The sequence below is a fragment of the Bubalus kerabau genome, chromosome 20, assembly GCF_029407905.1.
Source record: "Bubalus kerabau isolate K-KA32 ecotype Philippines breed swamp buffalo chromosome 20, PCC_UOA_SB_1v2, whole genome shotgun sequence".
Classification (NCBI taxonomy): Eukaryota; Metazoa; Chordata; class Mammalia; order Artiodactyla; family Bovidae; genus Bubalus; species Bubalus kerabau.
Window position 1 is genome coordinate 56,791,009 of NC_073643.1, and position 27,734 is coordinate 56,818,742.

Here is a 27,734-nt window from a genome sequence, read left to right on the forward strand (position 1 = left end):
TGTGTGTGTGTGTGTGTGTGTGTGTGTGTGTGTCGGGCACTTCGTGAGCTGCCGTGGTGGGGAGCAGAGCAACGTAAAGACCCAGGTCCCGTTGGTGCAGAGAGGACCAGTGGAGCTGGAGAGACAGGGTAGAAGGATCAGTTAACTCGTCAGGACAGAAGGCAGGTTGTGTAGAGGGACTGGGCCTTCCCCATCGCCCCCACCCCCAGTCCCAGCTCAGGCACTGTCCCTCCACCCCACCACATACTCAGCAGATGGGTTCTTGCCATGTCACCATCAGATCAAATCTCCCTTCTTTCAAAGGTCCCCAAGTGCCCCCCGCTCAGTGCTTGCTGTGGGGTTGCTGTTCAGTCACTCAGTTGTGTCCGACTCTGCCACCCCATGGGCTGCGGGCTTCCCTGTCCACTATCTCCTGGAGTTTGCTCAGACTCATGTCCATTGAGTTGGTGATGCCATCCAACTATCTCGTCCTTGCCTCCTTACTGTGGGGTGAGGGGGTTGGGGGAGAGGTTAAAAGCATGGGAATTGAGCAGATGGCTCCAGATCGTGGACTTGGGCAAGTCCTATCGCCGTCAGTCTCTGTGTCTGCGAGAATTAAAGACGAGCATCCGTGAGATGCATGAAGCTTGCTCAGTCATGTCTGCCTCTTTGCGACCCCATGGACAATACAGTCCATGGAATTCTCCAGGCCAGAATACTGGAGTGGGTAGCCTTTCCCTTCTCCAGACAACTTCCCAACCTGGAGATCGAACCCAGGTCTCCCACCTTGCAGTCAGATTCTTTACCAGCTGAGCCACAAGGGAAGCCCAAGAATACTGGAGTGGGTAGCCTATGCCGTCTCCAGTGGATCTTCCTGACCCAAGAATTGAACTGGGGTCTTCTGCATTGCAGGCAGATCCTTTACCAACTGAGCTCTCAGGGAAGCCCACTGAACTAAACCACCGGATAAACCTTCGGCATGATCGCTGTTCTTGCTCCAGGACGTGGCGCACCCCCTTCTCCTGCTTCAGAGCCCTTGACCGTAGCTGCCACCTCCCCAGCCAGGCTCCCTAAGGGACCCCAGATTCTCGCCAGCCAGACCAGGTCCCTCATTGTCTGTAAGCACATTTTGCCTTGTCCCCATCCGCTCCGCCTGGGGTGGACTAGAAGTGTTAGGCTTGGGGAGAGGAGCAAAGGTTCCAGTCCTGCTTCTCTCGCTGTGATTATAGAAAGAACGTCCCAGCCAGCCCTAATGCCATCGTCTCCTGGTTTCTTGCTGAATCCAGCCCCCGGCCGCAGCCGGGCGCCATCCCCCCTTCTTTGGGCTGTGGGAGAACTTCCCCGAGTAGATGTCGCTTATCCGCACGCCCAGCTGTCACCAGCGCTCGGTGGCGGCAGGACCCAGACTCCAGCTGGCGTCTGGATCGCTCTGCACCCAGCGTGGGACCCGGCTCCCTGGAGGTGCACCGTCGATCCAGGTTGGATTGGATTGAAAATTGCCTCGACAAAGCGAGGTGCACAGTCAGGCATTGCAAACAATTAGGGGCTCGAACAGATGTTAGCAGACTGTGGACCATGTGAGCGAGGCAGGCGGGCTGAGATGAGAAGCAGGATGAAGTCAGAAGGGTGCTCCGGGCCAGAGCCTGAGTCCTCTCCTCGTGCATGGAAGGAGACCAAAGCACAGAGAGGTAAAAGGCCTGGCTCGATACCACACAGCCCGTAGCATGCAGAGTGAGGATTCAGACCCGGGTCTGCAGACTCCAGAGCCTCAAGCTGACTGTGCGTCCTCCTCTCCCGGCCCCTAGAAAGGCCTGCTTTTCTGCGAGCACGGGCTGTGTCTGCAGGCAGAGGAGAGCTGGGGACTCCTACGGGGATTGCCGCCCCTGGGCCAGCTGCCTCCCAGGGGGCTCTCTTTAGAGCCCAGCTCGGGGGCCTACTGACAGCTGCTCAGCTGGATCCCACATGACCCTTGTTGGCTCCCAGGACACCTGCAGGGTTTGCCCGGTCTGACCATGGGGACCAGTTAGCCTTCACGGAGCCACACCTTGGGGAGGTAGAGTCCTCAGCCACTCTGGGCTCCTTGTCCTTGGGGGTTTGCTCTGGAGGGAATTACATTCTCTCCCATCCTAAATGTGGGCCTTGGCGGGGAGTTCTGCAGGCATGCAACTAGAGATAGCGGAGTGGGCTGGTTAAGGATATGGACACAGGAGACCAGCTGCCTGGGTTCCAGCCCTAGCCCCTCTAGTTCCTAGCTGGGAGACTTTCAGCAAGCCTCTTTCTCTCTCTGCCTTGGTTTACCCATCAGCAAAATGTAGGGGAGGGGTGAGAGTAGCGAGTTATTGAGCTGGCTAGCATCTTATGGGAAAACTTGAACAAACTTTTTGACCAACCCAGTGCTCTCCATAAAGCGTTTAGAGCACACCCTGATGTGTTAAGTCCCCAGCTTACTTTCTTCTCATACTTCAAGCTCTTCTTTCTCCTTCCTTTGTTAACAAAAAGTTGGGGACTGTTTCCTGTGTGTATTCACAGACAGAAGAGCAGCATGACTTATTTCACCTTTGCGTGGATGGCATCACCGACTCAATGAGCATGCATTTGAGCAAGCTCCAGGAGTTGCTGACGGACAGGGAAGCCGGGCATGCTGCAGTCCACGGGGTTACAAGGAGTCAGACACGACCGAGCATCTGAACTAACTGATGGATTTAAGAAGCCTGCAACAGTGAAAACTGATCTTTTTCTCGCTCTGGTTGCTGGGGTGGGATGTCCTCTAACCTCGTAATTTCTGATTTGAGGGGCACCCTAGAAAACCAGACTTCCAGGCTCTCTGAGGCTGCAGGCAGGAGGGCTTGCACCTCAGTTTTCTTCCCTGTAGCACGCTGAGAGGCCAGGCAAACACTTCTTCACGCCAATACCTCTCTTCCTCCCGAGAGTGCACAGGCAGGCTTGGAAGGTCAGGGACCACGTCCATGCGCTTCAGAGCATTTCACACAGACCAGTGTCCAGGAGGCACCTGCCAAGTGAGCAGAGGGCCTGGGCTAAACCCTCTGTGACCTTGGCAGGTTATTTGACGTCTCTGAGCCTCAGAACCATCATCTGCAAAATGGAACTAATAATCATTTTAGCGTCACTGTATTACGGTTTGCTAGGCCGGGCCCAGGACTGGAAAATCTCAACCCAGTGGTCATCATGTATAAAGTAGTTACCATTGGCCCCATTTCCTGGTGAAGAAACAGACAGTTTGAGAAATTACATGGCTTACTTGAAAGTCAGCCTGGGATGTCGTGGAGGAGCGGCATTCAATACTGTGGAGAACAGCGCCTGGAACTGCAGATGGCCGCTCAGGGTTGTTGAGGCAGCCGAGGGGTTTGCACCAAGATGCGGACCTTCCTTCCTTCATCTCCGAAGTGAGAGTGTGCAGGGGGCTGAGATCTGGGGGCCGTGGGGTCTGTAAGGGCCACATGACTCCTGTGCTGTGTGACCTTGGACCAGCCCCCAGCCCTCTCTGGGCCTTTGTCTTCATCTCTAGACTGCTCCTGTAGATCAAGTCTGGATCAGGAAGGAGGCTGGCTGCCTTGGTCCCAGCCCCAAGCCCCACTTGGACTGAGTCCAAGGATGAGGGCCTAATATCTGGACTCGCAGGCATCCGTTTTACCAGGCAAAAGATTGACTTGTCACCCCCAGACTGGGCTCTGGTCTCTGGGGCCAAAGTCCTGAGGCTTGGGGGACCCTCTCCAGCTTTTCCATCACAGAAGCTTCTCCAGGGAGACTTCCCTGACTTGCAGGGTGATTCATAGCAAGGGCTGCCCACAGCACCCGCCTTTCACTGCCCAGTCCAGCCTCCCTCTACCCTTTCTGCACTGAGCATCAGCTATTAATTGGGCCACTTTTATATGATGGTTTTCGATTACAAAGCAAGCACTTCTGTGGCTATTCATCTCTCTGAATGGCAATCTAAGCTGCTCTGTATCGAGTACTTCCTGTGCGCCAGGCACTCTGCTTCCCTTAGACTCATCATATCTCACTTCAGAGTCGACACAGTGATCCTGTGAAATACAGGGGTCCAGGTTTGCAATAAGGAAACTGAGGCTCAAGCAAGGTAAACATCTAGCTCCTGGTCACCCAGGGATTTGAATCAAACTCCGTGAGATAATCAGGGTCACCCATAACCTACACCCTTGGAAGCTGCCCTGGGCACCTGAATCCCAGGGATACTTGTTAAAATGCAGCTTCTGGGATTCCCTGGTGGTCCAGTGGTTAAGAATTCACCTTGGAATGCAAGGGACATGAGTTCAATCCCTGGTCTGGGAGGATCCCACGTGTCTCGGAGCAACTAAGCCTGTTCACTGCAGCTAGAGAAAGCCCAAGTGCAGCATGGTTCATTTCAGTTCAGTCGCTCAGTCCTGCCTGACTCTTTGCGACCCCATGGATTGCCGCATGCCAGGCTTACCTGTCAATCGCCAACTCCCGGAGCTTGCTCAAACTCACGTCCATCGAGTCAGCACAGCCAGAAGTAAATAAATAAATAAAAATTTTTTTTTCTTTAATGCAGCTTCTGATTCCATGGGTCTGGAGCAGAGTCCAGGACTCTGCATTTCTAACAGTCTGCCCTCGGAGAAGCACACTTTGAGTAGCAAGTCTCTGAGTAGCTGAGCCATTTGAGTTGAGATGTGTCTACAGTAACTACCCCATGGTGGCAAGCCTCAGTTTACTCATCTGTCAAATGGGTGACATAGGCCTCAGCTTCTTGAGGTGAGGTGAGGACTGGCAGACCTAAGACCTGTGAGATAAGTGCCTGGCACGAAAGAGGTGTTCAGTAGATGCCGGCTCTCGTCCCTTCACTGGAACTGTTACGGGTCTGGGTGCACAACAGATGCCCAATAAAGCCTTGTGCAATGGACCGAGCCTAGCGTTTCTTCCTAAAAAGCAGAGAATAAACCATTATGTTTCCCGTTGGCATGCAGCCAAACCCAATATTAATTTTTTTCTTGAACCGCAGAGTTTCAGAAAGGAAGAAAAGCGAGTAGAGCAGCGAAGGCGGTCTGGAGCAAGCCTCTGTAATTTCTGTAATCACAGAACGGGAAGCAAAACAAAGCAGGGGTGCAAGCGCTCGCAGCATCATGGGAGGAAGTGGCCCCTCCCTGGCCTGTTGCTCCCCCTCCGCGCCCCTGCAGAGTGCCCCCCCTCTCCGGCTCCCAGTGGGTTCTGGGCCCAGCCCCGGCCCCAGACAATGGCAGCCTGAGACTCCGTCTTGGCCTTTCTGCCTCTGCCTAGGTCCCCACCCCACGCAGCCGCCCTGCCCATCCCTCTGATGTAGCAGCGGGGACAGAGGGGGATTGTCCCAGGCAGCTGCCATGTGCTCCCCTCCCCCCAGCCTGCCATCTGGCCCTGGCGTTGGACTGCTTACCGCCAAGCCTCCAGCAAGGCCTGGCGGCCGCGCCTCCAAAGTGAATCCCCCACCACTCCTCACCAGCTCTGGCCTCGCCTTGCAGCCAGGGTTCAAGTCACCATCATCCCTTGCCTGGACTCTCAGCTCTTAAGGAGCCTCCCCACATCCACCTTTGCTGCTCTGCAGCCTCTCCTGGGCAGCCAGAGAGGACTCCTAAATGTAAGTCAGACCAGCCCTGGTGCTATGTCCTCCACTTTCTCCCTTCCCCTTTACGATGGAATCTGAGTTTCTTACTGTGGTCGCTGAGACCTTGCATGATCTTGCCCCTGCCTGCCTCAAACTAGAACTGTCCCATCCTTGCCTGGACTCCCACCCCCCTGGCCTCCATGCTGGCTCTCAATCACGCCAAACTTATGCCTGCCTCGGGGCCTTTGCACTTACTCTTTCCTCTGCTTGAAATGCTGGATCCAGGACAATCACATCTCTGGCTCCTGATTCAAACTGGAAAAAAAATCTTTTGTTCAGGCTAAATAATAAAACAAGCCCCAGGGCCAGTTTTGACCCAGTTTGTCTGATCTAGAGCTTCCAAACGCAACATGTTTTCTTTTCCTTGCAAAGCATGCTTCCTGCTTGGTTTGGCCTCATTTATATCAATGGCTTTAAGACCTGGTCATAGAGCACGTCAAGGAAGCATGGAACACCGTGGGCACATCTTGAGCATCTTTCTGTCTCGAATCTCTTTCTCTAGCACCATCCCTCACAGAGCCTCCCGGAGGGAGTCTTCTTCTGTAATATGAACTGGATCCCCCTGTCACCCCATCCCACCCCTGAAGTCGGTCCCCCTAAGTTCCCTAGCCTGAGTTTTGAGGCCGTTCACAAGCTGACCTTCCTAGCTTCAAACCTCCCAACCTTTGTTTATGGATTTCCCTCTACTACGGATACCATTTCCCTCTTTTTGAGCCTAACGACCACATATACAGCCTTCAAAGCCCAGTTCAAATATCCCTTCGCCTGGGACACTTTCGCGGGCTGAATTAAGTCATTCCTTTAGGCCTGTCTGCTTCATATAGTCTTGCTGCACTGACACAGAGGATTAGGAAGAGCTGCAGCAGAGCTGTTTCTCTTTTGACGCCGTGACCTTGTGAAGGTCGCGGATCTTGTCTTATTAATCCTTGCCATCCGAGTGTCCAGCCCAGCTCCATGCACACATTAGGCCCTCAGTAAATACTTACACAAGAGAATCTATCTGCCGGTACCTATCAGTTCACTGATTCAAACTCTGGTGGCCGTGTGTAGCTCAGAATGCAAAACACTTGGAACAACAGTTCTCCAGTTCCACCACCAGTTCTTGGCACGTGCTCAGTAAATGCTTGAATGAATGGATGAAGGCATGCAGGAGTAGGTGATGAATACTGAGGACTTGTTGCTTGTGGTCTCACATTAACTGTACCCTTTTGAATGCTGCCTTGCTGGAGTCCAGTTAATGACAGAGCTGGAGGAATACGTAGCTGGATTCTTGGTCTGCAGAACATTGCCACCTGGTGAGGAAGAGCTGGGAGACACATGTCTTGGCAACATGCCTCAGATCCAGAGACCATGAGGCCTGTCCTTCCGCCGGCTCCACCAGCAGATAAAAGAGGAGGAGGGAAGAGACCTGCGGAGCCATCCTCCAGAAACCCTGGAGCTGCAGAGCACGGGCGCTCCTTTCAGGAAAGACGAGGTGACAGCGGTGGAAAGGTTGCTTCTGCCTCAGAGAGCGTTCATCTTGTCGAAACACGGGTTCCCTTGCAGTAAACAGGCACGTGCCCGTGCTTTCTGCGTGCTGTTCTTTGTGACGGGGAGGTGACAGGTGAGCCAGCTGGGTCAGGAATTAAAGTTCTCCGAGCAGCAGGGCATGAATACTGAGGGGGTTTCCTGGAACAGCTCTGGGTTATTAGCACAGGGTCCCGGCTTTCTCATGAGTGTGTGTGCCCAGTTGTCTTGCGACCCCGTGGACTGTAGCCCGCCGGGCTCCTCTGTCCATGGGATTTCCGAAGGCAAGAATACTGGACTGAGTTGCCACTCCCTTCTCCAGGGGATCTTCCCAACCCGGGGATTGAACCCATGTCTCCTGCATTGCAGGCTGATCCTTTACCACTGGGCCACCTGGGAGTCCTTTTTTCACCAGTGGGGAACTTTTATTGTTTTCCTCCCATCTGTAAGATGTCCTGAATTCTTTTTTTTTCTCACCAGGTTTTATTTACTACAGAATAAGATTTTTTTTTTTTATTAACCAAACATTCAAAGCTACCATTGCTGGCTTCTGATTGGCCCAAGGTGATCAGCTAGACCACTCTGAGCTGGTATAAAAACAGCCCAAAGCAAAGGGCTTGACATTTTTATTAACTAGTATTCCCCACGGCAACTAAAGGTTGATGTCCATCCAGCTTCTGAAAATGCTTTAAGTCGCTCCAGGGCCTGAATAATAAGCTCTCAATAAATGTTAGCTGCTATTCTTATTACTGCTATTATTGTTATATCATGATCATCATCTTTGTGGCCTTCTGGGAAGCAGAGAACACGAGATTAAGAGCCACGATCCGTACACGGATGGGAGCAATCACAGTGCTAATGGCCGAGGTTCCCTTTACCCTCACTGTGAGCCGGGCGCACGTTCCCATGCTTTGCAGGCACGTCTCATTTCATCTTCCCCACAACCCTGGCAGAGAAGATTTTCCCCTCGGTTTACCAAAGAGGACAGAGGTGACATAGTTTGCCCAAGGTACGTGTTGCAGGGATCCCTACAGTCTGTCTGAGTTAGCCCCAGGCTGGTCCTTGCAAGGAGGGCCTTCTCAGTGTGACTCTGCGAAAAAAAGCATCAGGTGTATTAATTCCTGTTTATTACGTGCTTGATCCTGGAAGATTCCACATTTGGTGATGTGGCTTCTCACAGGGAAGTTACAGACATTGGGCTGAATCTCAGTACTCTCCCCAGTTCTGGAAGTTGCATGGACGTCTTCCTCATAAAGAGGTCTTCGGAGCAGCTGCTGTCCTTGATCCTCCCAGGCTTGGCACGAGAAGGTCTTCAGTATACTCGTGGAGGAGACGACGGACTAAACCTGGAGAACTGGAGCGTGCCTCGCCCAGCCCTGAATGGTTCTCTTGGAGGATGTACACACTCACCCACTCTGTTCATCACATCCTGCCATCTTTCCGTCTGTCTCCCCAGATGGAGTCAGACAATCCTGTGGCCCAGTGCATGCATCAGTTCCCAAAGCCCAGTAGATTTTGGAGTTTGGTTGGAGTTGAGTCTCTGATAACCAACAAGGAAACCCAGAGTGGAGGCCTGAAGCTGGTGTTCCCATGGGACACAGAGGGTGTGTGCAGAAATTTCAGGATTAGAGCAGGAACCGAGGAGCCAAAGTAAGCAGAAGCGGGGGATTTATTCTACAACCATGAAAGTATTAGTTGCTCAGCCTCCTGTCTGACTCTACCACCCCCATGGACTACAGCCTGCCAGACTTTTCCGTCCATGGGATTCTCCAGGCAAGAATACTACAGTGGGTTGCCATTCCCTTCTCCAGGAGATCTTCTCGACCCAGGGTTTGAACCCAGGTCTCCTGTATTACAGGCAGATTCTGTACCATCTGAGCCACGAGGGAAGCCCCATTACAACCGTGTAGATGCTTTATAAACTCTTAAGGGCAGTAGCCCATCTTAAGGATGCCTGAAACTGCAGAATAGAATGCCTTGAAGACCATTTGTCTTTTGATCTCTGATTTCCTCCCGGCTCAGCAAACCATCTCTCTCTGCTGCTCCGAGGACAAGGTGGGCAAAGATGGCTGCCTCAGAGTTCCCAAGTGGAGGGGGAGACTGCCTTCTTCCTCCAATTGCCAGGGAGGGAGCCTTGATTGATTGGTAGGATCAGGTGACTAGCCCTGGTGCAAAGTGGTTGGATCGTTTTTGAACAAATATGGAGGCTGGTACCTACAAGGTCAAATTGTGGAGACAGTTAAGGGCATCATTGTCTTTTAACAGTTAATGGTTGACGCTTCCTCCCCCAAAGAGGGTTGGCTTCAGCCTCTCCCCACTTGCCTGAGTCTTCTCTGTCCCCTGGACTTGCTGGTAGACCCCAGAATCAGCTGCCTCCGGCCAGTCCTGATGTTTAGGGGGCAGTCACCCCGGGCTGAGACTAAAGCTCCCCGTGACATTGCTCTGCTCAGGCCGGGGTCTTAGACGGGCACCAGAAACTGGCCTTGAGAACGAGAAGCAGGGCTGGCGGTCAAGTGTGGCTTACTGGAAGGTGGTCTGGTGCTCCGTGAACTCTGAGAAGAGACACTGGTGTTTGGTAACCGGGGATGGCATGTGAGGGGGGGAGGGGGGCCCTTGTGGGTGGGGGGGAGGTGCAGCGAGCTGAGGGGAGGGGTGGCTGGGATAGGGCCAGGCCCACACTGCACGTTGCTTTGGCCCCGCTCCTGCACCCGGGAGCCCACTGACCAGCGCCCATGTGCTCCTTCTGCTCTGAGGGTTCCATAAGTTTATTCTGGTGTTTTATTTTTTCAAACGTGGAACGTTATAAAAACCTAGGAAGGCATGAAGAAGAAACCAGAGCTCAGAAACTACACAATGTGAATATCTTATGGTATATCCTTCTGGTATTTTAGGTTTTTTTTTTTTTTTTTCTTTAATGAACAGTTTGGGGGGGGGCATGGCAAACATAGGGTCACACTAAATGAACTGTCTGGAAACCTACTTTCCTCGCTCTGCCATGTTCTTAACGTGACCTGTGATGACATCTCTACACATGTGGACGGAGGACACAGAAAAATAGCCACTTCGTTTGGTTCCCTGAGGGACCCGGGGGAGCTGGGGCCCATCTATGGGTTTCTCTTTTCCTTCTGATAAAATTATGGAACGTCTTCCTCGCCTCGCCTGTGTGCTCACCCCCCACCGTGGTCCCAGGGGCAGCAAGCCCGCTCCTGCATGTTCCCAGCACCCAGGGGGCCAGCACCTGGTCGGATTTACCCGCTGCGGTCACCCAGCTGGGTGGCTCCCTGGTGCCCATCCACAGCTCAGATGCTGGCAGGCTGCCTGCACCCCTCTGCCTGCACCCAGGGCTGCCTGCAGCCTGTCTGCCGGCTCACCACCCTGTCTGTCCCCTTTGCAGGCTCCCACCCCCGCGATTGCAGAGGGAACCACTGTGGAGCTGACCCAGCACGGAAAACCATCAGGTAACGTCAACAACCAGAGTCCAAACAATCATCAGTGGAGTTCCTTTCTGAACCATTTGGGTGAAAAGCACCTTCATAGCCATTAAAAGTTCCTTTTAGCCATAATTCTATAAGCCAGAGAAGATTAATACCCCCCCCCCCATTTTATAGGTGGGGAAACTGAGGCCAGAGCAGTCAAGAGTAGTTTGGAATTTTGGTTGCATTAGGCTACTCTCCGAGCTGGCTTCACAGGTGGTGTTAGTGGTAAAGAACCCACCTGCTGATGTAGGAGACATAAGAGATGCAGGTTCAATCCCTGGGTCAGGAAGATCCCCTGGAGAAGTAAATGGCAAGCCACTCTAGTATTCTTGGCTGGAGAATCCCCATGGACAGAGGAGCCTGGTGGGCTATAGTCCATGGGGGTCACAAAGAGTGGGACATGACTGAAGCAACTTAGCGTGGACAGTATTCTCTGAGCAGGACACATACATGGCAGAGGGCATGTGTCACAGATGGCCAGCGTTGCTGCAGACCCAGGAGACGTCAGGCCATACCCTCACTTGCTGACCTTGGAAACAAAAGGCACCTTCCTCCTGGAGCAGGAGGAGCTGGTGGAAGGAAGAGGGGAGAGCCCTCTACAGCCCTGGGCTTGTGGGTTATTTCCTTCTGTTATATTGGGGACACTCTAGGATCTTGATACCTTCAGTGCCTATCGCCCCAACTCTCTGCTCTCCTAGGGTGACCTTGAACTGCAAAACTGCTGTCCACGTGGACCGGGGCTGACATTGCACGTCCGTCTGCCAGGACCCCTGCGTCCAAACTCCGAGACATGGCGACCAATGGCAGCAAGGTGGCCGACGGGCAGATCTCCACGGAGGTCAGCGAGGTCCCCGTGGCCAATGACAAGCCCAAAACCCTGGTGGTCAAGGTGCAGAAAAAGGCGGCAGACCTTCCGGACCGGGACACGTGGAAGGGCCGCTTCGACTTCCTCATGTCCTGCGTGGGCTACGCCATCGGCCTGGGCAATGTCTGGAGGTTCCCGTATCTCTGCGGGAAAAACGGCGGTGGTAGGTGCTGGCCTGGCAACCTCCTGGTGGGGGCAAACCACGTGGAGGCGTTTTATGGGGTGACCTGGGCGAAATGGGTCCCCTAAAGACTCCGAGGGCTTCCCAGGTGGTGCTAGTGGTAAAGAATCCGGCTGCCAATGCAGAAGACATAGTTTCAATCCCTGGGTTGGGAAGATCCCCTGGAGGAGGAAATGGCAAGCCACTCCAGTATTCTTGCCTAGAGATTCCCATGGACAGAGGAGCTTGGGGGTGGCTACAGTCCAAGGGGTCGCAAAGAGTGGGACACAACTGAGTGACTAAATGACAACCAAGACTCCACAGGAAGTGCCAGGCCCCACTTCCTGTTCCTTATCCTTTTCCTAAGAATTCCAAAGGCCCCACTTCCTGTTCCTTATCCTTTTCCTAAGAATTCCAAAGTAGTCCTCTGTCAGTGATACCAAAGAGTTCACCTCTACATTTTGCAAAGTGCAGGGCCTGGGTTTGGAGCACAGGACGTGCTCAGGCCTTCCTCTGGCTTTGGGAGCCGCTGTGGTGGCAGGGTATAAGGCAGTCACGGCAGGGACCCCAGACACCACCACCCCCAACTCCATGATGCTCCCTCTGACCGACCGGGTTTCTTGAAGCTCTGAGGCCATGAGCACCTCTCTTCTCAACCTCGCAGGGGCCTTCCTGATCCCCTACTTCCTGACGCTCATCTTCGCGGGGGTCCCCCTCTTCCTGTTGGAGTGCTCCCTGGGCCAGTACACGTCCATTGGGGGCCTGGGGGTGTGGAAGCTGGCCCCCATGTTCAAGGGTAAGTGTGCAGAGTGGGGCTGCGGGGTGTGGTCGTGCTCCTGTTCCCCACATCCGGGCCCCAGAAGGAGGGAGCTGTCGGGTCACGTTTGCTGGAGGCGGATGACCACCAGCGATGATGGTCAGGAGAAGCCCCAAGCCAGCGGCCCCAGCCCACGTCCAGCCGCCCTGTCCTACGAGCTCGTTGCCCCAGCAGGGGCTGGATATGACTTCGTTTGCTTCCTCGCTCGGTGCCTGACGGACACTCGGGTGGACGCGTGGAGGGTCGTCCTTGCCTGGCTGACCTCAGCCCCTCTCCCCTCACCTGCCTCCAGCCTGGGCTGGGCCCCAGCGGCAAGTCCCGGCTCCCTCGGCTGCCACGTGGGTGTGACCTCAGCCGAGTCCCTGCCTCGCTCCGAGGTCTAGTGAGATTGAAGATGTCGAGGAAAGTGACGGCAGTGGCAGGAGCTGGGATGGTTCCCGTTAGCCCTTCACTAAATGAGTGTCGCGCTGGCGCGTCTGCTCCCAGGTGTGGGTCTTGCCGCTGCAGTGCTGTCCTTCTGGCTGAACATCTACTACATCGTCATCATCTCCTGGGCCATCTACTACCTGTACAACTCCTTCACCACGGTCAGTGGCCCCTTGGCCTGCCCCCCACCCTGAAGAAACCAGACCCAGACCAGCCCCCCCATCCATTTACCACCATTCTGCCAACAGGGCCATTCCTCTGTGTTGGGGGCATGGTTTGTCTTCAGCTGCCCTTGTCTCTCCAAAAGTCATAGCATCGTTAGCCCATCTTACAGGGGCCCAGACAGCCTGGGTTCAAATCCTGACGCCTAGTGTATACCAGCTGTGCAGCTTCAGGAAAGAGACTGAACCTCTCTGAGCCACAGTGCACTTGTTTAGAAAATGGGGCTTAAAGTAAAACCTACCTCATGTGGTTTTACGAGGCTTAAGGAGCACGTAGGTGTAAAGTGTTTAGAACTGTACCCAGCAAAGAAGCATGGTAAGTGTTTGCTGTTAACTTCAATGTGCAGGGCTCAGATGGGCGAGGTCACTTACCCAGGGTCACGTGGCTGGGAGGTAGCCCACGTGGCTGGGTGGACATGGAAGACATGGGATAGCTTGGAGAGCTGGTTTTCAAGAGTGTAAAGCTCTGACGCTTAGGAGCTGTGTGATCTTGAGCAGGTTGCTGCCCCTCTCTGATCTCTAAAATGGGGTGCACGGCATGACCAGCACCCGGCAGCTTCTGGGAAGGGGAGGTGGCGTGCTGGCGTGAGGAGGCTCGGGGACCATGGAGGTACTCGGGATGTCCTGGGGCCGCTGCTGTCAGGCTCATGGGGCTTGCCTGTGCGGCTGTGTCTTTGCAGACGCTGCCATGGAAACAGTGTGGCAACTCCTGGAACACAGACCGCTGCTTCTCCAACTACAGTGCCATCAACACCACCAACATGACCAGCGCCGTGGTGGAGTTCTGGGAGTAAGTTCAGGGGCTGTCCACAAGGTTGGGGGGGTGTCACTCGGGAAGAACAACACTGAGAACAACCGTGAGCTATTTGCTGCAAGCAGGAAAGTGACATGATCAGACATTAGAAGGCTCCCCGGGGCTGGAGTGGGGACAGAGCAGAAGAGGGGATGGGGTCTTGCTGGAAGGCCACTGCAGACACCCAGCTGAGCCATCCTGGTGGCTGAATGAAGGCGCTGGCAGGACCCTTGAGCACATAGCACTTTGTGCCCATTAGTTTAACTGGCCTGCAGTCTCTGCCCAGCTCGTGGAGCCCAGTGATCAGAGTTGTCAGCAGCATCACGGAGAAAGCTATCACCCGTGTCCATGCCCTGGGCACCCCCGGGTCACTCCAGCCCCCACCAGCCCCGCGTGACTTTGTCTTCCGTCCCGTGTTCCACCAGGCGCAACATGCATCAGATGACAGACGGGCTGGATAAGCCAGGTCAGATCCGCTGGCCCCTGGCCATCACCCTGGCCATCGCCTGGATCCTGGTGTATTTCTGTATCTGGAAGGGTGTTGGCTGGACTGGAAAGGTAAGGGGTCTGCACAGTGGGGCCCTGCGGGGGATGGGTTTTCAGAGGGGATCTCTGCATTGGGTGACGAGTCAGCTCCGAGGAACCTCATCCAGCTCTGAGTTAAACCAGGTCCCTTCATGGCTCTGTGCTGCCTCGGTTTCCTCTCCTGTAGAATGGGAATAATAACATTACCTACCTTCTGGGAAGTTATCAGGATTCAAGGAGACAGTGCGTGTCATGCTCTTAGCACAGTGCCAGGTCTCTCGAGATTCCCCTGGGCTGGGCAGAGCCATCGAAAACAGAGGGTAGATGTGGCTCCTGGGCCATCGGGTGGTGGGACCTCCTGAGGGACTCTTTTGTATAATTAGAAATCACAGTGTTAGGAGACAATCGAACAGCATTCAGTAAACAACACAAGAAATAAAGTGGTGTGTACTGTGTGTTTTAACTTTAAACATGTTAATTGAAAAGGCAGGTATAGAATTGAGCCTCATTTGTAGGAAAATGGAATCATATATGTGAAGTCTCAAAAGAAGACATTAAAATAGTAACATCGATGCACTTATGTATTTGTTGGGCACTTACTGAGTGTCTACTATATACCATGGACATTCTAGGCACTGGAAAAGCAGAGTTGTGAACACAAGCCCTGTCCCTCACGTAACTTGTATTCTATGGCCTTCAACAAGGAACTTTAATTGTGTGTGTGTGTTCATGTGTAATTTTAAAATTTCCTCGTCAAACATGTTTTAAAAACTGGAGGGGTAGGGAAAGGGAACATATGAGTGCTGACCTATTTGATTCGGATACCAAGGAGGGGCTTCAGAAAAGTGGCCATTTATATCAGAACCAAGCCCAGAGCCACAGCAGGTATGGATGTAGATAAAGTGGGGAGGGGGAGAGTCTGGGTGTGCTGGAGGGGTGTGACCCTTCACCCCCTTTCCTCCCAGGTGGTCTACTTCTCCGCCACCTATCCCTACATCATGCTGATCATCCTGTTCTTCCGTGGAGTGACGCTGCCCGGAGCCAAGGAGGGAATCCTCTTTTACATCACGCCCAACTTCCGCAAGCTGTCGGACTCCGAGGTGAGCGATTCTCCTGGCCTCATCTCCTGGCCTTCTTGGAGGGCCTGCACTGAGTTAAGAGCACACACCTGAGTCCCGAGTCCCCATACCAGCTTTAGGGTAAGTTATCGCACATCTCCAGGAAAAGACCCTGATGCTGGGAAAGACTGAAGGCAACAGGAGAAGGGGGCGGCAGCAGGTGAGATGGTTAGAGAGCATCACCGACTCAATGGACGTGAATTTGAGCCAACTCTGGGAGATAGTGGAGGACAGAGGAGCCTGGCGTGCTGTAGTCCACTTTGGGGTCGCAAAGAGTCGGACGTGACTTAGCAACTGAACAACAACATCGCATGTCTCCGACTGTCTTTTGTAAACTCGGATGCTGCCTGGTAGAGGCGATTAGCGTAAAAGGTCTTGGGGTGCTCTGGCTGTGATTCTATTTTTTAAATCATTCTGCCTGCAGGTGTGGCTGGATGCGGCCACCCAGATCTTCTTCTCCTACGGCCTGGGCCTGGGATCCCTGATCGCTCTCGGGAGCTACAACTCTTTCCACAACAACGTCTACAGGTGAACCCCATGGCCACGCCCTCCATGCCACGCCCACCCGTGGCCACACCCTCCGGTCCCCGGCCACGCCCCCATTCACAGCCTCACCCCCTCCGTGGCCACGCCCCTCCCCTGGCCCTCCACCCATCTCTGAGCCAGCACCTTCTGGCCACTCCTCCTAGTTCTGCCCCTGGCCTGGTGGTTGGAAATGGGCACACCAGTAGCTCTGTTCCCAGCTACCCTCGTCCACCGGGTCACTCCATAACCACTGCCCTCCAGTCACCCCTCCACCAGCCCCACCCTTCCTGACCCCACCCCGCCCTCTCTGCAGGGACTCCATCATCGTTTGCTGCATCAACTCTTGCACCAGCATGTTCGCCGGATTCGTGATCTTCTCCATTGTGGGCTTCATGGCCCACGTCACCAAGAGGTCCATTGCTGACGTGGCGGCCTCAGGTCAGCCCCTGCACCGGCGAGGGTTGCGGGGAGGGAATAACTGCACAGGCTTTGCCGTCTTCCTTGCCATCACCACCACGGCCGCCCCCCTGGGCTCACTGGCATCGAGTGTGCCTACCCCGCAGCCCTCCATGCTGCGGTGCGAGGACAGGAACCCCCTGGGCATACAGCAGAGGCTCAGAGAGGCGCTGTGACTTGTCCGTTCCCTTTGTGGAGAGCTGGGCAGGTCATGTGGAAAGAGCTTTATTCGCTGAGGTCCTCATCTCCCCTGCCCATGGGAGGAGCTTCCTAACTGCCCCCTTTCCAGAGCCAGACCCCAGGGAGGTTACAATCTCCTTGTTCCAAGGTTTTCCCTGATCTCCTGAATAGTGGCCCCACCCCGCCCCACCGCCAGATACTCAGACACAAACTCCTCTAAACTCCTTGAGCCTTATACCCTGTGCTCTCATCACAGCAAAGGGTTCTAGTGTCCAGAGCGCAGGCCAGACCCCAGAAGCATCCTGGTGCTTCCCTCATCTTCCCTCACAAACCAGCCAAAACCAGGAGCTGCCCACTCTGCCTCCCGAGCGTCTCTGCAGCTGGCCCCCTCTCTGCACCTGGAACTCCCCACACCGCTGGCCAGGCCCCTGCCGTCGCTCATCTCATCTCACTGGTCCCCTTGCCTCCAAACCCAACCCAGTAACCCCCTGCCTCCCTCCCAGCCCCATCCCATGCTGTTTCTTTGTCTGAAAAGGGAGGCTGACAACACTCTCTGAAAAGATGACTCTGAACGTGAGATGAGCTGAAGCTTAGGCGGCAGGTGTGCTGGGGCAGCTGCAGGCGCTCAAGGCCTGTGTTTTCTTCTCTTCTACCTCTCCCTGCACAGGCCCCGGCCTGGCGTTCCTGGCATACCCGGAGGCCGTCACCCAGCTGCCCATCTCTCCCCTCTGGGCCATCCTCTTCTTCTCCATGCTGCTCATGCTGGGCATTGACAGCCAGGTGAGGACGCCGTCCCTGGCACCTTGAGGAGCCCCTCCTAGCCTCCCAGGTCCAGGAACAAGCCAGGAGAGCAGCCCTCTGTCTTAGGTCCCCGGGAACATGGCCATGAGTTTCAGACCCCCTAGAATATTCTAGCATGTGAGATGTTAGGGACAGGTCAGCCACCTTGCCCAGTTTCCAGATGGGGAAACTGATGCCCAGAGGGAAGGCCCTCTTCTGAGGTCATGGAGGGAGGTGGCGGGAGAGTCAGGCCTGGATCCCAGGCTCTCCTGGCCCCGCCGGGCCCGAGGGTCAGGCTTTGGTTGGGGTTGGGGGTGGGGGCTGGAGCTGCCGGGTGGCTGACCCCGCCCCCCACCCCCCCCCCCCCCGCAGTTCTGCACGGTGGAGGGCTTCGTCACCGCGCTGGTGGACGAGTACCCCAGGCTGCTCCGCAACCGCCGGGAGCTGTTCATCGCCGCTGTCTGCCTCGTCTCCTACCTCATCGGCCTGTCCAACATCACCCAGGTGGGTGCATGGCACGCCTCTGCCGCTGCTGCTGCTTGGGGCCCCTGGCAGGCCTGCTGTGCCACCTCTTGTGTGTCCGCTGAGTACCATCTCTGTGCCAGGCCCCAAGCCATGACTCAGACAGGGTTCCTGCCTTCAAGGGGCTCCCAGGCTGGTGGGAGATGCAGACGCTGAGGGGGAAATGAGAGCACAGCCTCCCCAACCTGATGTGGGGCCCCAGCGACTGCTTCCTGGAGGAGGAAAAGCAGGGCTGAGCCTGAAAGACTCCCAGAGTTAACCTGGGGAGTCAGGTTGGAGCTGGGCCTTGGAGGTTGACGCTGTCCCTTCCTTTCATTTCCACCTTTCTGTTTGTATCCGGAGAGTGAGCAGGCCTCTCTGCATTCAGAGGCTTCCAAGGGACTTCCCTGGTGGTCCGCTGACTAGGACTCCGAGCTCCCAGTGCAGGGGGCCCGGGGTTCCATCCCTGGTCAGGGAACTAGATCCTGAGTGCTACAACTGAGGTCCCCACGTGCCTCAGTTTAACTAAGACCTAGCACAGCCAAACACATAAATAAAACTGTTTTTTTAAAAGAAAGAGCTTCCTGGTCTAGTTGGAAGACAGACACACAATTGAGGAATTACACAATAAATACAAATGAGCCTAAAGCTGTGAACCCAGCTCTGTGGGTCTGATTTATGATCCACAAAGCCATCCTTGGATCCAGATGCCGTTCGGTCCCAGGTTTATTGTTCCTCTGTTACTCCATTCTTCATCGTTGCTCACCAGCTGCTGTGGGTCTGGCATGACCCAGCAGATTCTGCAGTTAACGTGGCAGAACAAGACAAGAGAGTGGACAGAGAATGAGCAGCGGGGAGGGAGGGACACCGCCTGGGACAGAGTAGTCAGGGAGTGACAGCTGAGCGGAAACTCACTGGTGAGGGAGAGCCAGCCAGGGGAGAGGTCTCGCCAGGGGAGGATGGCACAGCAGGTGCAGAGGCCTCAGGGTGGGAATGGACTTGGCAAATGTAGGGGACAGAAGGAAGGCCAGTGTGGAGGTGACGGAGTCGAGGGGTAGGTAGTGGGTGCAGAGCCAGATTGTGCAGGACATTCCAAATATGTTTCAGATTTTATTTTATCTATCTTTTTATGTGTTACATTACGGTCTTATTTAAGTTATGGAAGAGCTTATGGGGGGAGACATGACTCGTTTGACATTGTGAACATGTGGCTCGGGTGACTAGCTCCTCTTTCTGCCCTCCAGCCTTCCCAGAAATGGGGTGTTTCCATCCGCCCCAAGACATTTTATTCCTGGTCCCCAGAGTCCACACCTACATCCTTGCAGGGCCCCAAGCCCCCCTGCCCTTTCTCTAATCTACTGCTAGGCCTTCTTGCTGCAGGGTAGCCTAACCCCAACCTGCACAGCCTATATTGACCCTGAATTGAATGCACTGGACCCCAGGGTAAGTGGACCCTTTCTCCCCTCTTGTCCTCTTGCAGGGGGGCATTTATGTCTTCAAACTCTTCGATTACTACTCCGCCAGCGGCATGAGCCTGCTGTTCCTCGTGTTCTTTGAATGTGTCTCCATTTCCTGGTTTTATGGTAAGCACCAACCCCTCCTCCTTCATTCGTTCGTTCATCCGTTCAGTCATCCTTTCTCCACTCATCATTCAGCAAATACAGTTTGAACACCAGGCCTTTTCCATACATCATTTGGTCCTCACAGCAATTCAGTGAAGTTAGCATAGGACGTCCCATGTTTAGAAGATAACTCTAGCCGAAACTCCAATACTTTGGCCACATGATGCGAAGAGCTGACTCATTGGAAAAGACCCTGATGCTGGGAAAAATTGAAGGCAGGAGGAGAAGGGGACGACAGAGGATGAGATGGTTGGATGGCATCACCGACTCAATGGACATGAGTTTGGGTAAACTCTGGGAGAGTCGGACACGACTGAGTGACTGAACTGAACTGAACTGAACTCTGAGTTAAACTCCCTTAAAATGGGAGCCAACATTTCTTCATAAATTTTGGGATCAAAGATTTATTTGAAATTTTATCTAGAAGAAGAATACCAAAACTACAAAAAAAGTTCTAAAGTTAAATATTTGTTAAAAGCTAAGCTATAATTAAAAGTGTGCACTGTTTTAGAACAGTAGTCATGTATGGTTATGAGAGCTGGACCATAAAGAAAGCTGAGCACCTTTCAAGTTGCTTTTCAAGCTGCGGTACCGGAGAAGACTCTTGAGAGCGCCTTCACTGCAAAGAGATCAAACCAGTCAATCCTAAAGGAAATCAACCCTGAGTATTCATTGGAAGGATTGACGCTGAAGTTGAAGCTCCAATACCTTGGCCACCTGATGCAAAGAGCCAACTGCTCATTGGAAAAGACCTTGATGTTGGGAAAGATCGAGGGCAGGAGGAGAAGGGGGTGGCAGAGTATTAGATGGTTAGATAGCATCACCAACTCAATGGATGTGAATTTGAACAAACTCCAGGAGATAGTGAAGGACAGAGGAGCCTGGCGTGCTACAGTCTATGGGGATGCAAAGAGTCAGACGTGACTTAGCGACTGAACAACAGCAATAATCATAGAACAAAGAATGCAGGACATGGTGACTTTTGTTTGTTGATTCTGTGGCCTGAGTTTCTAGACTCAACTGCCTGACAGTGAAAAAGCTGTCCTTTCGGGCACTTTGGTTGTCAGAGCAAGCTGGTGGTTTTGGAAGAAGTGTTCTCCAGGGTCCCTCGGGGTCCCTGTGGTCCTGCCCCCTCACCGTCCTCATCATTCTCCCTTCTTGCTCTCCACCTGGTCTGACCCTCCCAGGTCCTCATTCTCAATGACTCTGCTTTTAGTCTGAGCTGCGTACAGTGTCACTCGTGTGAACTTCAGGACCTCTGCAGGCTCTTTCTGCACAACTGGCGGTTCCTCCGTGCAGTCTTATCAGCAGCCGCTCATGCGCTAGATCAGCAGGGAAAAGCTCCTTTGCCCAGCAAAGCTTCGGAGGCGTTGCTGGGAGAGATGTTGAGTTGGGGGGACCTGAGGCTGGTGGGGCTGCTTCCTGTATGTACGTCCTTGTGGTAGATGGTCTCGCCTTCAGGTGACTGCCCCACTTGCTGGGGGGCAGGGGCAGGGGAGGCTTTGGTTATTGAGCACTTAGCTAACGAGGACTCCCTACCCCGGAGCATTCGCCCTGTGTTACGGAAGAGGAAACTGAGGCGCAGAGAGGTTAGGTGACTTGGCCGTGGTCGCAGTGTGAGGAAGCAGCAGGTCGGGGCCTTGAGCCCACTGCTCTCTCATCCCTCCTGCTCTCGTCCCGACTGTCACAGGCGTCAACCGGTTCTACGACAACATCCAAGAGATGGTCGGCTCCAGGCCCTGTATCTGGTGGAAGCTCTGTTGGTCCTTCTTCACCCCCATCATTGTGGCGGTAAGGGCAGGGCCAGACCGGACCCTGGGGTGGCTCGGGGCCAGAGAGAAACTTCCGGAGCCAAAGGCAGGTGGAAGAGCCCCAGACCTCTATTCCCTAGGAATACTGCTCTCTCCCATCTGTGCTGAGCACTTCCTCTGTTCCCTGGAGTCTTCACGAACCTCAGCACAGTACCTGTCTTTGCCTCACTTCACTGCTGCGGGGCCGGGGCTCACCAGCCAGCCTCACCCACTGGGCAGGCGCTGTCCTCAAACCATGTTGGCCTGATTCTGAAGCCAAAGCATCCACGTGGGGAGGCCCCGCATTCTCAGCATCCCTCATTCCCTCCTGCAAGGGGAAGCTAAGTCAGGAACCCGCCTGGGAGGGACCACCCAGGTCCTTGCAGTGGGGCTGGGCCGCTGCCTATATTGTGTCCCGCACAAGGGCACCCAGCCAACGGCAGGCTGGGGGCGACCTCCCACCCTTGTTCTGTTTGACAGACTGGTTACCTGGGACGAAGGATGCCTTTTGCAATTGGTCCTCCTGGAGGAACCACCTTTTGCTATTGGTTCTTCCAGAGAGGGCACCTTTTTCTTATTGGCTTTCCCAGAAAGGAGGTCCTTTTCTATTGGCTGTCACAGAGAAGGCACCTTTTATTATTGGTCCTCTCAGAGATGGTGGCTTCTTCTGTTCTACACAAAGTTACCTTATGTCCTAGCAGTGCCCCTGGGTGCAGGATTCCCAAGATGCTGGGCCCTTGTGAGGGCCCTTGTGAGCTCCAGGGCAGGGGTGGAGCGCAGTGGCCCTACCATCTACAGGGCCTAAGGAAGGGCCTTGGCAGTCCAGTCTGGGTGACCGCCTGCCCCTCCCTCTCTCCCCCTGCCCAGGGTGTGTTCATCTTCAGTGCTGTGCAGATGACGCCTCTCACCATGGGGAGCTATGTCTTCCCCAAGTGGGGCCAGGGCGTGGGCTGGCTCATGGCCCTGTCTTCCATGGTCCTCATCCCCGGATACATGGCCTACATGTTCCTCACCTTAAAGGGCTCCCTGAAGCAGGTAAGCCCGATCCTTACCCTTCCTGTCACTGGGCCCCTTCTCCACTGTGCTGAGCACCACCCCTGCCCTTGTGAGCACAGTCTAGCTGGGGAGAGGACAGGTCGATGGCCAATGACAGTAGAGTGTCAGAGGTCATGACTGGGGTGAACCAGGGAGATGGGTTAGCCCCGCCTGCATTGAGGAGCATTAGAGAAGCTTTCTGAAAGAGGGGACAACAAAGAAAAGGCCTAAGGACAAACCACACTTAAAAGTAGAAGCAGGAAGGAAAGATACAAACAAACTTCTTTACAAAGCAGAAACAGATCTACAGACATAGAAAACAAACTTACGGTTACCAAAGGGAAAGGAGGTAAGGGAGGAATAAATCAGGAAGCTGGGGTTAACATACATACAGTAATATACATAAAGCAGGCAAGCAAAGACCTTCTGTATAGCACAGGGAACACTACTCAGTAGTTGTAATAACCTATAAGAGAAACAAATCTGAAAAGAATAGATATATAAAATAAATGTTAGAAGCAGAGAGAATGTCCCTAGAAGAGGATAGGAAGCATGTGCAAAGGCCCAGGGGTATAAACTGATCAGTGAGGCTGGCAGGTAGAGTGGGGAGGCATGCAGGGAGATGATGAGAGATGAGGCTGGGAATGTAAGAAGGTTGGACCAGATGATGAAGGGCTTGGAAAACCAGGATAAGAACTTTTGGACTGTATCCTGAGGGTTGTGCAGAGCCACTGAGGAGCAGGTGAAGGATGGAATCAGATGTGTTAAGAGCTTAACTCTGCTGCTGCTGCTGCTAAGTCACTTCAGTCGTGTCCGACTCTGCGACCCCAGAGACGGCAGCCCACCAGGCTCCCCATCCCTGGGATTCTCCAGGCAAGAACACTGGAGTGGCTTGCCATTTCCTTCTCCAATGCATGAAAGTGAAGAGTGAAAGTGAAGTCGCTCAGTCGTGTCTGACTCTTAGCGATCCCATGGGCTGAGGAGCCTGGTAGGCTGCAGTCAATGGGATTTTCCGTGTAAGAGTACTGGAGTGGGTTGCCGTTGCCTTCTCTGAGCTTAACTCTAGACCTCATGAAAGGCATGCTACCCCCAGCAGGGGCCCCCTAGCACATGCTGGGTCTATAGCAGCTCTTTGTTAAATTATATTGAAACTTTGAGTGAACAAGGCTGTGCTGGAGGTCCAGGGGCTGAGACATTGATGGAGTAAGTGTGGGCTGAGGGATTCACTAAGGATGGACGCAGGGCCACCGCTGGGGAGGACCTGGATCCACTCTTCTTAGCCTGACTTCCCACCAAGAGGTACCTGCCAGACCCACTCAGAGCAGGCAGGAGGGCCTGCAGTTCTGCAGCACAGGGAAGACGCGGCAGGAAGCCTCTTCTCCACCCCTTGCAGTCAGGTATTAGCAGAGCAGGGCCCTTACGGCCTTCTCTTCCAACTCCACGTCCAAGGCTTTTGTTTCCCACGATTCTGTACTGTCTCAAAAGGTAGTCAGGTATCGGAGTGGCAGAGAGTACAGCCGGTACAAAGGCCCCGGGGTGGGAAACGGGAAGGCTCGTCTGAGGACAGATGCCGATGGGGTCGGATGGGGGCAGGGCGTGCAGGGAAGGTGGATGCGGGTTACCCCGTCAGCAGACATGCACTGAGCACTTGCTATGTGCCAGACACCCCTGTCAGAGCCCGGGACTCAGCCCTGAGCCCAAGTCCCATCCTCACTGGTGCCCCTGGTGGCTCAGCAGTAAAGAATCCACCTTCAATGCAGGAGACATGGGTCCAGTCCCTGGGTCGGGAAGATCCTCTGGAGGAGGACATGGCTGCCCACTCCGGATTTCTTGCCTGGAGAATCCCATGGACAGAGGAGTCTGGCTTTGCAAGTCCATGCGGTTGCAGAGTCAGACACAACTTAGGAACTAAACCGCGATACATTCTAAGAGAGAAAAGACCCACAAATAAAGTCACGCTTGATGGGGATGAGCAGTATGGAGAAAGGGGTTTTAGGGGGTGCTGGGCAAGGGCTCCCTAGGGAAATAACAGTGAGCCGAGACCTCAGGAGACAAGTCGAGCTGTGTCACCGTCTGAAAGGAAGGATGTACCGGTCAGCGGGGATAGCAGGGGCCCTTGCCTGGTGCCTGTGAGGAGGCTTGCCTGGCTAGAGTGGAGGAAGCCAGGGGGTGAAGAACAGTGAGGTCTGCAATGAAGGGGCCAGGGTGGGGATGGGGGTCCTGGTCCTGTGGGGCCTTGTAGGACTTTGGTGAAATGGGAGCCACTGTTGGGTCCGGAGGGACGTGATCTGACTTCTCTTTTCACTAATCCCTCCGATTGGGGTGTCTAGAATAGAATGAAAAGGGTGCGGGGTAAAAACGGAAGTAGAGGGGAAATAGAGGGGGTCGGGCGGCAGCGGGGGAGCTGCTACAAGGACCCACGTGAAAAGAGGTGGGCGTGGCCCCGGGAGCCTCAGCAGAGGCGCCGGAGGGGGCTGGGAGCCCCAGCCTTGCAGGCCAGCAGACGGCAGGGACCTGGAAAGTGGGTGGGCCAACGAGAAGCCAGCCTCCCGCCATCCTAGCGCGAATCCCTCTGCCTCCCACAGCGGATCCAGGTTATGATCCAGCCGAGTGAAGACTTTGTGCGCCCGGAGAACGGTCCGGAGCAGTCCCAGGCCAGCGGCTCAGCCCGCAAGGAGGCCTACATCTAGGGGTGCGGGGCGGCTCGCCCACCCACGCTCTCACCCCCCCGCCCCGGCTGCACGTGACCACCACTTGAAGTCTGAAGATACCGTCTATCTCAACCTACCTCGAGTGGCGAGTCCAGACACCATCACCAGGCAAAGAGAGGGAGGTGGGGACAGTCACACCCCCGGGGGTGAGGGGCTCCCGCCATGGGAGGAGTAGATGCTCGAGGGCTGGTGACCTTTATAACCCGGCCTCCCCGCTCCCCCGTCAGCATCGGCCACACGGCCGCTGTAGTAGATCTTTTTTACTACCCCGCAGGCCAGGGATACGCGGCGAGGCCGTGCGCTCCTGGCTTTTAGTTTTAATTCCCGACTGTTCTCTTACTGCCGAAACCCATGACTGTTATCTCCGGCTTGGCAGGAGTTGGGTTCTGCCGGGAATGCTGCTCTGTGCGCATGAGAAGGGTATTTTCTGTATAATGGGCATTTCCAGGGAGAGCTCACCTTTAATAAGAGCAGGGAGCCAGCACTTGCGTGTTGTTTTTCTCCTTCCGAGGCAGCTTGACAGCCCCCCGTCCACCCCCGCAGGTCCATCAGTATTCCCAGAGCTGTCTTCTGAAGCAGTCGATCCAGTAACCTGTTTCCCTTCCACCTAACTGAACGGGCATCTCTGCACTAAATTTCCTACTTCCCCCCTCACCCCCCAACCCACCCCGCTCCACACTCCTCTCCAGGCCATTCTGAGGGCGCGTGGCCGGACAAACCCCCTGCTCCTCGGAAAATTGCTGCAAAGCACAATTGATTTTTTTAACCACCATTGGTGGTGGAGGGGCTCTGATCCTGCGGGGGAAGTTCCCTAACCAGGAGCCCTTTTCTTAGGCCAGCCTGCTTTGCAGAGCACAGAACCGGCCATGGGAAATGAAGGTGAGGCCCTGTGCTGGACTGCAAAGTGGATCCAGTGGTCTGAACTGTCTCCTCCTTGAACCGTCTTACCCCTTTACAGCCACCCCAGTCACGCCTGTGGCCCTCTCCCCTCCTCTGAGATTCCCCAGTGGGCATCTCCTCGCTGCCACTAAAATCCACCAGCCCAGTAACCAAGGGGCTGGTGTTAATCCAGACCCCCTCCCCAAGTGCTTCCGAGATTAAAACCGCTTCATCGGGAGGTAGTGTGTGTGCTTTTCCAGAACTGGGCTCCACGGTGGTGATGGTGTTGGTGGTGGAGGTGGTAGTAGCAGACCCAGTGAAGACAGTTTCTTGCAAGCTCCAGCAATTCAGCAGTTTCTCATCTGCTGGGAACATGGGTTCCCATGTAGCAAGTCGTACGTCGTGCCCTGTACTCCTTAGCTAGTTAAACTCACGAGCTGTGTTTTACAACTAATCCTTAATAACTATGGTAATTAACTGTGACTGTGGGTTTTTTAAAATCTGTCATCCTCATCCAGAAGTGACCAGCATACCAGTTCTTGCAATAAGCTATTACCCTCAGAATATTAAGCACATTCTTGTAGAAAAAAAGTTCGTGTATGCATAGAAATGCTCACATACGTACATTCATCCTCACGTGTGGTACCTAGGGTCTCATTTGATATTGTGTAGGAAATCCACAAGCTTTTCCTGAAGTCATCTGTAAAATAGTCTCATCACTAAGGCATCCCAGATGCCACCTGGTGAATCCAGGATCAAAATGCATATGTATTGTTGAATTATAGGGTTTAGAACAAAAGGAACCCTTCTCTGTGTCTCATGGTCCCACCCCCCAGCCTTGGCGTGAATTCCTTTAAAATAAGGGCAGGAAGACTTCTAACTTTCTCTTTGTTCTTCATTCTGAAACTAAGAACAAGTCTTTCAAAGACAAATGCAGCATATTTAATAATGTTTGTAAGCAAATCTAAGTGAGATGTTTGGCAAGAAATCCCTTAACTGATTTCCATCCAAACCTACATATATAGCACAATATTACGTGTCGTACAATTACTGTGAGAACTGTGAATACGTGTAACTTTTTTTAGTATTTACCCTGGGGAGGGAAAGATATTGTATTATCATATATGCTTTTTTTTTTGCAATAAGGGTTTATTCTCAGAACACCAAGTAAATCTATCTCTATATTAAAAAATATATGTAATATATACATATTCAAACTATATACAGAGCCTGTTTTAAAAAAAATTACAGTATTTAGTAAAATGATCTGTTCTATGGACCAAATGTAAAATATTTATAAATGAAGATGCATTTTAAATGTCTATAAATGGTGTTATAACTAGAGCACGGGCGTTATGTACGTTTCTAAGAATATAGAGGAAAAAATAATAAAGGTTCTATGATATACAATGTTAGACCTTCAATTCTTGGGGATGGGGACACAATAACCTCTTTCATCAGAACAATGATAGACACACACAAAAAACATTAAAATATTTTTCCCCAACAGAGAGAGATTTGGGCTCAAAATCGAGGAGCATGGAGCTGGACTTCCCCCAGAGTCTTGGAATGCTTCTAAGCCACATAAGGGAGGTGGTTTCACTGTTGTAAAACTATAAGGCGGTCAGCTAAATCAAGGTCTAAAGCTAGCATAAAAGGAGCACACTGAGTTAGCAGCACTCGTTCTCCTGTGACTCATTCCTCAAAATATTTCATTTTAAAATTATATTGAAAATT

The 27,734-nt window shown here is 53.6% G+C and overlaps 1 protein-coding gene across 1 annotated transcript in view; it reads left to right on the forward strand.

Annotated features, from left to right (window-relative positions):
• SLC6A1 (solute carrier family 6 member 1) overlaps window positions 1-27,407 on the forward strand; it is a 39,961-nt gene extending 12,554 nt beyond the window's left edge. The window contains exons 2-16 of the mRNA XM_055557612.1: window positions 10,512-10,575; window positions 11,292-11,621; window positions 12,283-12,414; window positions 12,922-13,022; window positions 13,763-13,872; window positions 14,301-14,433; window positions 15,366-15,500; window positions 15,943-16,046; window positions 16,357-16,481; window positions 17,347-17,459; window positions 17,832-17,963; window positions 19,441-19,543; window positions 21,273-21,373; window positions 22,240-22,407; window positions 24,993-27,407. Of these exons, the coding sequence (XP_055413587.1) occupies window positions 11,384-11,621; window positions 12,283-12,414; window positions 12,922-13,022; window positions 13,763-13,872; window positions 14,301-14,433; window positions 15,366-15,500; window positions 15,943-16,046; window positions 16,357-16,481; window positions 17,347-17,459; window positions 17,832-17,963; window positions 19,441-19,543; window positions 21,273-21,373; window positions 22,240-22,407; window positions 24,993-25,097 (1,800 nt within the window). The 5' untranslated portion in view covers window positions 10,512-10,575; window positions 11,292-11,383 and the 3' untranslated portion in view covers window positions 25,098-27,407. The remainder of the gene's footprint in view (window positions 1-10,511; window positions 10,576-11,291; window positions 11,622-12,282; window positions 12,415-12,921; window positions 13,023-13,762; window positions 13,873-14,300; window positions 14,434-15,365; window positions 15,501-15,942; window positions 16,047-16,356; window positions 16,482-17,346; window positions 17,460-17,831; window positions 17,964-19,440; window positions 19,544-21,272; window positions 21,374-22,239; window positions 22,408-24,992) is intronic.
• Window positions 27,408-27,734: the final 327 nt, after the last annotated feature.